The 11,447-nt window shown below is 45.2% G+C and overlaps 1 protein-coding gene across 3 annotated transcripts in view; it reads left to right on the top strand.

The window, feature by feature from the left end:
* The window catches only part of nyap2a (neuronal tyrosine-phosphorylated phosphoinositide-3-kinase adaptor 2a), a 343,027-nt gene extending 333,069 nt beyond the window's left edge, over positions 1–9,958 (top strand). For all 3 annotated transcript variants that reach the window (XM_087993277.1, XM_087993278.1, XM_087993276.1), the window contains one exon: positions 8,459–9,958. In XM_087993277.1, the coding sequence (XP_087849403.1) occupies positions 8,459–8,692 (234 nt within the window). In that variant the 3' untranslated portion in view covers positions 8,693–9,958. The remainder of the gene's footprint in view (positions 1–8,458) is intronic.
* Positions 9,959–11,447: the final 1,489 nt, after the last annotated feature.

The raw sequence follows: 11,447 nt of genomic DNA on the forward strand, positions 1-11,447 counted from the left end.
CGGAGAGCACGTTTTTAACATGGGGCATATTCTCTGCATAGTTCCTGCAAGACACAGCTAGCAAGGTCGCTTCTGCTCAGTGGGAAAGGAGACAACGATATGCTACTCAGGAGCAGTTTGGCCGAAAGAGAATGGATGCAAAGAAGCAAAACTGTGAGCGTGGGAAGCACCCACAGGCAGAGAGCGCTAGGAAGGAAATATAATGTCCTGTCACTGAGCAGAAACCTGCAGGATACTCAGCTCAACACGGGCCACAGGACTCTCTCATTAACTGTTATACTGAAACAGCAGCTGGGTGAGGCCATGCATCAAGTTCCTGGGAGTGACAGTGAACAACAATCTGTCCTGGTCCTCCCACATTGACACTGGCACAACATAGAACATGGAACATAGAACATTACAGCGCAGTACAGGCCCTTCGGCCCTCGATGTTGTGCCACCCTGTCTTACTAATCTGAAGCCCATCCCACCTACACTATTCCATGTACGTCCATATGCCTGTCCAATGACGACTTAAATGTACTTAAAGTTGGCGAATCTACTACTGTTGCAGGTAAAGCATTCCATACCCTTACTACTCTCTGAGTAAAGAAACTACCTCTGACATCTGTCTTACACCTATCACCCCTCACTTTAAAGTTGTGTCCCCTCGTGTTTGCCGTTCCCATACTTGGAAAAAGGCTGTCCCTGTCCACCCTATCTAACCCTCTGATTATCTTGTATGTTTCTATTAAGTCACCTCTCAACCTTCTTCTCTCGAACGAGAACAACCTCAAGGCCCTCAGCCTTTCCTCATAAGACATTCCTTCCATACCAGGCAACATCCTAGGAAACCTCCTCTGCACCCTTTCCAAAGCTTCCACATCCTTCTTATAATGCGGTGACCAGAACTGTACACAATACTCCAAGTGTGGCCGTACCAGAGCTTTGTACAGCTGCAGCATAACCTCCTGGTTCCGGAACTCAATCCCTCTATTAATAAAGGCCAAAACACTGTATATGCCTTCTTAACAACCCTGTCAATCTGGGTGGCAACGTTCAGGGATCTGTGTACATGGATACAGAGATCTCTCTGCTCATCTGCACTCCCAAGAATCTTACCATTAGCCCAGTACTTTGCATTCTGATTACTCTGTACAAAGTGTATCACCTCACACTTGTCCACATTAAACTCCATTTGCCACCTCTCAGCCCAGCTCTGCATCCTATCTATGTCTCTCTGCAATCTACTACATCCTTCGTCACTATCCACAACTCATCTATAAAAATGACAAACAGCAGTGGACCCAACACCAACCCTTGCGGTACGCCGCGAGTAACTGAACACCAAGATGAACATGTTCCATAAACTACAATCCTCTGTTTTCTTTCAGCAAGCCAATTACTGATCCAAACTGCTATGTCTCCCACAATCCCATTCCTCCGCATTTTGTATAATAGCCTATTGTGGGGAACCTTATCGAACGCCTTGTTGAAATCCATATACACTACATCAACCGGTTTACTCTCATCTACCTGTTTGGTCACTTTGTCAAAAAACTCAATGAGATTTGTTAGGCACGACCTACCCTTCACAAAACCGTGCTGACTGTCCCTGATCAGATTATTCTTTTCTAGATGGTTATAAATCCTATTTCTTATAACCTTTTCCAACACTTTACCAACAACTGAAGTGAGACTCACTGGTCTGTAGTTACCAGGGTTGTCTCTACTACCCTTTTTGAACAGGGGAACCACATTTGCTACCCTCCAGTCCTCAGGCACTATTCCTGTAGACAATGATGATTTGAATATCAATGCCAAAGGCTTGGCAATCTCTTCCCTTGCTTCCCAGAGGATCCTAGGATAGATCCCATCTGGCCCAGGGGACATGTCTATTTTCACACTCTGCAGTATTTCTAATACCTCTTCCTTGTGAACCTCAATCTCTTCTAGTCTAGATGCAAGTATCTCTGTATCTTCCTCGCCAACATTTTCATTTTCTATAGTGAACACTGTCGAAAAATACTTACTTAGTGCTTCCTCTATCTCCTCTGACTCCACACACAACTTCCCACTATTATCCTTGATTGGCCCTAATTTAACTCTCGTCATTCTTTTATTCCTGACATACCTATGGAAAGCCTTAGGATTAATCCGATCCTATCCGCTAACAACTTCACATGTCCCCTCCTGGCTCTTCTGAGCTCTCTTTTCAGGTCTTTCCTGACTTCCTTGTAACCCTCAAGCACCCTAACTGAGTTTTCACATTTTCACAGCAGGAGGCTAAGGAAATTCAGTGTGTCCATAAAGACTCTTAGCAACTTTTACAGAAGCACCATAGAAAGCATTCTACCTGGATACATCACGGCTTGGTATGGCAACTGTAAGAAACTAGAGAGTTGTAAACACAGCCCAGTCCATCACCCAAACCAGCCTTCCATCTATTGCCTCAGGAAAGCAGCTAACATCATCAAAGACCCCTCCCACCCCGGTTATAATCTCCTCCAACCTCTTCCATCGGGCAGAAGATACAAAAGCTTAAACACACATACCAACAGACTCAAAATCAGCTCCTTCCCTGCTGTCATTAGACTTCTGAATGGGCCTCTCAAATTTTAAAGGTAATGTTGATCTCAGTCTCTGTGTGCCTTCTCTGCAGCTGTAACACTGTATTCCGCACTCTGCTCAATCACACTCATGCACCTTCTATGGTATGATCTGCCTGTACGGCACACAAAACATTTCACTGTACTTAGGTACATGGGACAATAATAAATCGAATCAAATAAAATACACATTTAAGACCATAAGGTACAGGAGTAGAATTAGGTCATTCAGCCCATCAAGTCTACTCCATTATTCGATCATGGCTGATATGTTTCTCAATCCCATTCTCCTGCCTTCTCCCTGTAACCCTCAACCCTCTTACTGAACCAAGAACCTATCTATCTCTGTCTTAAATACACTCAGTGAGTTGGCCTCTCCAGCCCACTCCGGCAGTGAGTTCCACAGATTCCTCACTCTCTGGCTGAAGAGATTCCTCCCCATCTCAGTTCAAAAGAGTCGTCCCTTCACTCTGAGGTTGTGCCCTCAGGTCCTTGTGTCTCCTATTAGTGGAAAAGTCTTCTCCACATCCACTCAATCCAGGCCCCTCAATATTCTGTAAGTTTCAATCAGTTCCATCGTCATTCTTCTAAACTCCTTCGTGTATGGACCAAGAGCCCTCGACTGCTCTTCATATGACAAGCCCTTCCTGCCAGGATCATTCTTGTGACCCTCCCCTCTGGCCTCCCTCCAACACCAGTGGAGACATCCTCAGGTATGGGGCCCAAAGCTGCTCACAATATTCCAAATGTGGTCTGACCAGAGCCTTATTCCCTCTCAGCAGTACAGCTCTGCTCTTGTATTCTAACCATCTTGAAATGAATGCTAACGTTGCCTTCCTAACTGCCAACTGAACCTGCATGTTACCCTGAAGAGAATACTGAACTAGGATTCCTAAGTCCCTTTGTGCTTCAGATTTCTTAGGCCTTACCCCATGTAGAAAATAATCTATGCCTCTATTCTTCCAATCAAAGTGAATAGCCTCACACTTGCTCACATTGCGTTCCATCTACCACTTTTTTGCCCACTCTCCTAGCTTGTTCAGGACCTTCTGCAGCCTCCCCACATCCTCAACATGACCTGTCCCTCCACCTATCTTTGTGTCATCTGCACACTCAGCAGCAATGTCCTCAGTTCAGATCGTTAATGTGTAACATGAATAGTTGTGATCCCAACACCATCGCTGTAGAACTCCACAAGTCACCTGTTGCCATCCTGAAAGAGACCCCTTTATCCCCACTCTCTGCCTTCTGTCAATCAGCCAGTACCTTGTCCCTAACCCTTTGTGCTCTTATCTTAGTTAACAGCCCCCTGAGAGGCTCATTGTCAAAGGGTTTCAATTGGACCATAGCCAGGAAGGCCCATCCCACCTCAGTGCCACCCTTCTTCCTGCTCTTTTCTTTATTTCAAAAATATACTCTATTATAATAATGACCTTTCTGTACACAGATACAAAAGCACTGCTGTACAGTCTTTGCAGATGGAAAAGAAACATCAGGGTTCACTAATGTCCTTTCGGGAAGGACACTGCCATCCTGACCTGGTCTGGCCTATGACTCCAGACCCACAGTAATGGGGTTGACTCTTAACTACCCTGTGATCAATTAGGGATGGGCAATAAATGCTGGCCTGGCCAGTGACACCCTTATTCTGTGAATCAATAAAAAACATTTGGAATTTGACATCCCAAATTCCAAGCCATTTCCTACTTCTGCAGGATACTCCTTACAATCATTGAGACACTGAACGGACCCTCATTGTAGTTCAGCAGGGAGCCCTCAGAGAGTGGTCCTTGCCCACTGCCCCTTGGCAGCAGCTGCCCCAGGCTTTAGTGTGTCCCTCAGCATGTAATCCTGGACCTTGGAAGGTGCCAGTCTGGAGCAGGTTTCAGGCAGAACAAAGAGCACCTTTCACTGAGTTGATGGTCCTCCAGGAGCAGTTGAGGTTTGTCTCGGTGTGTGTCCTGGGAACAGTCCGTAGAGCACAGACTCCCGCGTCATGGAGCTGCTCAGGATGGACCTCAACACAACCCACTGCATCTTCCTCCAGACCCCCTTTACAAAGGCACATTCCAGCAGGAGATATGTGACAGTCTGTACCCCCTCCCCACAGAACCACTCTGAGGACAGCGTGCAGTGGCACAGACTGACCCGAGTGTATAGGAAGGATCTCACCATCAGCCCAGCGATGTCCTGGAGCTTGTTGGAACATTCTGGCAATGAGGCTTTCTGCCAAATGGCTTTGACAGTCTGCTCAGAGAACAACCCGACAGGATTCTCCCTCTCCTTTTCCCCACAGGGCCTCGAGGACGCTACTTGCTGACCACTTCCTGATGGACGAATGGGCAAAGGGGTTTCTCTTTGCAAATTTCTTCACAAAGGACAGGTGGTATGAAACAGTCCAACTACTTGGAGTATTCCACGGCAGTGAGGCCAGTCCCATCCTTCACAACACCAGGGACAGGTAGAAGCTCAGTCCATAGTGACACTTGGTGTTTGTGTCCCGAGGGTCAATGCACAGCTTGATGCAGCTGCAGGGAAAGGTGGCCATCAGGGTGAGGGCGATGGTGAGTTGCCCTCTGCCTTTTACCTATAAGACAATAACAAGGTAGGAATGAGTGGACTGGTGTTAGATACCTAGCTCTACATATCCCTGCCCATGAGTGGACCTTAGCTCCATGTTATTTCATCAAAATATACAGCGATGGCAAAAAATATGCAATGCTGAGGCTTTTTGCAGAATGTTTGGATAGATTTTTAATTTGCCACCAAAGGGCACAGGAAATGTAGATCAGGAATAAAAAACTGATGAGGATACAATTAGGGTCAGTCAAGGACAGTAGTGGAAAATTGTGCATTGAGCCCGAAGACATAGGGGAAGCGCTAAATGAATATTTTTCATCAGTATTCACACAGGAAAAAGACAACATTGTCGAGGAGAATACTGAGATACAGGCTACTGGACTAGATGGGATTGAGGTTCATAGGGAGATGGTGTTAGCAATTCTGGAATGTGTGAAAATAGATAAGACCCTTGGGCCAGATGGGATTTATCCTTGGATTCTCTGGGAAGCCAGGAAGAGATTGCAGAGCCTTTGGATTTGATCTTTACGTCTTCCTGGTCTACAGGAATAGTGCCAGAAGACTGGAGGATAGCAAATGTGGTTCCCTTGTTCAAGAAGGGAAGTAGAGACAACCCTGGTAATTATAGGCCAGTGAGCCTTACTTCAGTTGTGGGTAAAGTGTTGGAAAAGGTTATAAGAGATAGGATTATAATCATCTAGAAAGGAATAAGTTGATTAGAGATAGTCAACATGGTTTTATGAAGGGTAAGTCGTGCCTCACAAACCTTATTGAGTTATTTGAGAAGGTGACCAAACAGGTGGATGAGGGTAAAGAGGTTGATGTGGTGTATTGGATCTCAGTAAGGCGTTTCAGTAAGGCCTACCCCATGGTAGGCTATTGCACAAAATGCACAGGAATGGGATTGAAGGTGATTTAGTGGTTTGGATCAGAAATTAGCTAGCTGAAAGAAGACAGAGGGTGGTGGCTGATGGGAAATGTTTATCCTGGAGTTCAGTTACTAGTGGGGTATTGCAAGGATCTGTTTTGGGTCCACCGCTGTTGTTATTTTTATAAATGATTTGGATGAGGGCGTAGAAGGATGGGTTAGTAAATTTGTGGATGACACTAAGGTAGGCAGAGAGATCTCGGTGTCCATGTGCATAGCTCCCTGAAAGTTGTCACCCAGATTGATAGGGTTGTTAAGAAGGCATACAGTGTATTAGCTTTTATTGCTAGAGGGATTGAGTTTTGGAACCATGAGGTTATGCTACAGCTGTACAAAACTCTAGTGCGGCTGCACTTGGAGTACTGTGTACAGTTCTGGTCACTGCACTACAGGAAGGATGTGGAAGCGTTGGAAGGGGTTCAGAGGAGATTTACTAGGATGTTGCCTGGTATGGAGGGAAGGCCTTATGAGAAAAGACTGAGAGACTTGAGGTTGTTTTCATTAGAGAGAAGAAGGTTAAGAGGTGACTTAATTGAGAGATATAAGATAATCAGAGGGTTTGATATGTTAATAAGGCTCAGAGCACAGCAGCAAGTCAGTTGTGGAGAGCCCAGAGAAACGTTACACAGTGTAAGAACAATTCTCAGGATGGGGCTATGCTGATTTGATTGGATTCTCTATGAGTAAATGCAGTGTCATTCATTTCCGTCTATTTCCGTCTTTGCTGCTCAGCTGGTTTGCTGTGAACAACAGTACTGTCAGCATTTAGATAGAGCCCCCACCAGTTTCTCCAAGAAATATTTCCAGATGTGCTCCATTTGTGGGGCTTCTATATCCCTCTGAAATGTTCAGGGTTTGGGGTTGACAAGTGGGAAGAGGATGAGAAGAGCTGCCCAGGATGAGTCTGAACATAATCCTGTTGCCCGTTTAGGATCTGTCCTTATTCTGGCAGGTGAGTGCACACTGGCCATATCTGAGTGTGTCTACGATTCGGCCAGAGGGTGTGGTGTCTTGGAAAGGGCATTATGGATCAATTCAGGCAAATGGTTTTGCTTCCTAGAGAACTCTGGCTGCTTGCAGTGAAGGTAACATCTAACTTGAGCTTTTACCCTATCAGGTTCTTGCTGACTGCAATAAACACTCCCCATCCAGCAGTGTCCAGTTTTGATGATGTATTTATCATGACTTCAAACTGGTTTGACCGGACTGAGCATGACAATCTGCATGTAGCTAGCATTGGGATTTAGTGTGAGCTTCTGTCTGCCGGTGTCAGACATCTGCCAATTATGTTTGACATGTTTATATGGGCTGCATCTTATGAGATTGATCCGTATGGAGCATGTGTTTGTCATGAAATGCTGCATGTATTTATCATCTGACCCACCCAATGGAATGCTGCCCTGTCACTGAGAGAACAGGGTTCTCATCTTTGTGCCTTCCTTTCAGAGAAATGAGAATGAAACGGTGCCTCAGGTTAGTAATCGAGTGCTGCAGCATGCTGTCAGAAAGAAGCAAGCATCAATGTTCATCCAAACCTTGGTTAAATAATATTGTTAATAAACTGGCAATAATACTTCGAGGGAGCTACAGGGAGAGGCTGAACAGGCTGGGGCTGTTTTCCCTGGAGCGTCGGAGGCTGAGGGGTGACCTTATAGAGGTTTATAAAATCATGAGGGGCATGGATAGGGTAAATGAACAAGATCCTTTCCTCAGGGTAGGGGAGTCCATAACTAGAGGGCATAGGTATACGGTGAGAGGGGAAAGGGACCTAAGGGGGAACTTTTTAATGCAGAGGATGGTGTGTGTATGGAATGAGCTGCCAGAGGATGTGGTGGAGGCTGGTACAATTGCAACATTTAAAAGGCATCTGGATGGGTATATGAATAGGAAGGGTTTGGAGGGATATGGGCCGGGTGCTGGCAGGTGGGACTAGATTGGGTTGGGATATCTGGTCAGCATGGACAAGTTGGACCGAAGGGTCTGCTTTCATGCTGTACATCTCTATGACTCTAATAAGCAATCATCGGGCCTTTGCCCCATTAGAATTTATTGATTAAGGGGATTCATTTACCGTCCTGAATAAACACAGAATCCCCATAAGATCTGCTGTAATAGGTATGTTAATGAGCAGAGGCTCAAGGTCACCTCAGTTAACAGTGAATGGTTTTGTTTCATAGCAACTATCTGATGAATAAACAGAGAGTGAGCATTGGCCTGCCTCTGTTCTGCTGAACTGTACATGTTATTGATCTGGACGGCTGCTGTCACATAAGAAACAATCAGAAAGTCAAAGAGAATTCTTTGTCATTAAATCCCTGAATCAAGCAGCAGGATTTATGTCCTTCTCCCTCTTTTTAACCAGGCATTGTATCAGCAATGGTTCTATGGAGACAGCACAATACTTGAAATGATTGAGAAGAAGCGATGTCTGTGCAAAGAGATCAAGTCCCGACAGAAGCCAGATAAAGGTCTTTGTAAACAAGACAGCATGCCTATCCTTCCGAGCTGGAAAAAAAACAGCATTACAAAGAACCTGAAACTGACAGCATCTCCCTGTCCCAAACAACAGAGCGTCCTGTGGGACACAGCCATCTGACAAAAGTCTCTGTGAAGCATGCTTCCCCCAAGGTTTCCACTTCTGACCATGACAGGCCCTCTCAAAGGGTCATTTCCGAGATGACCTTTCTGACCTTTACCATCCCCATCGGTCGACCCACCTGGACCTTTGATGAATTCTGCTTCAATGATTCAGTTGCCTTGAGGAGACCCTGGTTCACTGTGACTGGAGCCAACACGTCACATGGAAGAGGCTCAATGACAGCAACAGCGATGGCAGTACCCAGTCTTGGCTGCCTCTTGGGAATTGTTTAACACTGTAAGAATAATTATTAAACAGCTGCGCTGTTATGTGAATGGATTTTAATATAGAGTTAGTTTTATTGTCTACTTTCGAGAAATTGCAATCAATCAGAGTAAGGCATGAAAGGAGCTGGGTGGTTAAGGGCAGCTCTATTCCACAGCACCCCCAGGAAAAACTCCCCCTCTATGTGGGGGCTATGTGTAACAAACACACCCTTTATCAACAGACCGTCAGTGCTGCAGCCTGGGAAACATGCAAGGCATCTTTTGGCCAACTCAAAACACTTTGTTCTACAAGCACTTTTCTAATCAGTCTCTAAAACAAGGGAAGAGGCCAGTCACTCTGCAGGGGATACAGAAATTCACATCAGTGGTTGTTGATGTATTTGAACAGGGTCCCGTTCTGCCCTGCAGACTTCCCTTCAAGGTGACCACTTACTTTCCTATGCAAATGCCAGTAAAGTTTGGTGGTCTATATCATCACTGTCACAGCCCAGGCCCTCTCCAGCCTCTGGCCCCAAGTGAACTGCAGTTATTGACTGGGTGCTTTTAAAAAGAAAATTTATCAATGCTCAGAGCATTAGGGATCAAATTCTTAGAAGACCAAACTGCCAGGATGAGATTTTTGGTGTTTATAACTCCACAAAGTGATGTAGGAGAGACTTTTCAGATCTGCACCCGAGTATATTGGATCACCTGGGCCCAAGGGAATATTGGGCATTTATATAGCTCCCCCCTGTAATGGACCCCACGTGGGTCAATTCTCCCTCAGGGGCACACTCCAATCCAGCTGGTATGGAACCCGGGCTCTCCTCAAGCAATTGGTGCAAACACCAGAAAATCTCTCCTTGGTTTGGACAGAATCTGTGCAATGTAACTTCAATAGAGGTTGTTAGCTCCAAACCTATTGAAAAGTAATTGAAGGCTTTTAAACATTTTCTACTATTGTGTATGATTGACCTATGATATATCTATATAATATATATATATATATATACAGACAAATTCTGATGTTATTGTCTTGTATTCACTTCTTGATTTTTAATTGTATATTTAAATAATAGTGTGAACTTTATATTATTTTTGTGTAAATCACACTGTGATTAAAAAAGAGAGAAAGCACAGTCAAGGCACAACGAATGATCACAGTCAGTGCACGCATCCCACACTGATGGTTAGGTATCTGATGGTAACCATCGTCCACACAGTGAATACTGATCAAGGTGCTGATACCAATACAGGCCACACCACATAAATCTGATAATGATTGGAGCAAAATCCCCGAATGGAGATCTTTCTGATTCCAGCCAAAATCAGTATCAATGCGAGCTCCCGATGTCAAATGGAAGTGTATACCCAGTGATAGTCAATTCTTTATCATCCTGCATCCAACTAACACCGATGATACCATGAGTAACCAAAAACACCAGAGGGTATTGATCCAAAATAAATCTGTATCGATGTCCAACATTTGTCACAGTCAGTGTACACACCCTGACATCAATCTGTGTACATACCTCACCATCCATCATTATCTGGAGCCAATAATGAGCATGTCCCCATGCCGCAGCATCAGTTAGCGCCCATTCCCAGGGATTGAGACGTTAGTGTGTACACATTCTGTATAATGATCAGGATCAATGTGTTCACAATATTACTCCGAATAGCAAAACCCCATTGGCAATTTGATTGGAACTGGATTATGCACTAAGCTTGATGAAAATGTGTGTACCCATTCTAAAGTCAATCAGAGACAATGCACACACTGAAATCTAACTATAGTCACCTCCACGTTAATTCGATTCAGTTTCTCAGAGGGTGGGATGGTCCTCAGTGAGGGTAGGCACAGTGAAGGGACATGAGCTGACATTGCAGACAGAGAACATATCCCGAAACAGATCACACTCCATCCATTTATTCCAACATTGATCATGTTCAAGGCGTTCACCTCCGAATCTAATCAGAGTTAAGACCAATAATCCTACATTGATCAAAATTGGTGCCTAAACCCAGACACTGGTCACAGTCTGTTCCTGTGCACTGATCTTTATTTTTTTTTAGCAGGATGGCTGATCTTCCTGTTCTTTTTTATTTCCCACACTCCCGCCTAACTGCGGTAGTGCTTATTTTTCTCCCCCAGCACCCATAGTGAGTGTGTGCAGGTGTGAGACACAGTGAGAGACACAAGGCGCACAAATCTTTATTCAATTTCCACCACCAGGAAGAAAGGAAACAACCGAGTGGCCAGTGACATGCACTGCCCTTCACATCAGAGGGCAGTGCTGTGTGATCAAACAGTGAAGGGGAGGGCAGGGATTAAATCAAAATAGAGTTGGAGGGAGAAATAATGCACTCCACTCCCTGCGGCGCCCACCTCTCCCTGAACAACTCCAGGGTGTTGGTCGACACCGCGTGCTCCTTCTCCAAGGACACCCGGGCCCTAACGTAACCGCGGAAGAGGGGCAGGCAGTCGGCCCTAACGACCCCCTCCA

Source organism: Chiloscyllium plagiosum, unplaced genomic scaffold (assembly GCF_037043375.1).
Source record: "Chiloscyllium plagiosum isolate Xiang-an unplaced genomic scaffold, Cpla_swu_hap1 HiC_scaffold_13, whole genome shotgun sequence".
NCBI classification, from domain to species: Eukaryota; Metazoa; Chordata; class Chondrichthyes; order Orectolobiformes; family Hemiscylliidae; genus Chiloscyllium; species Chiloscyllium plagiosum.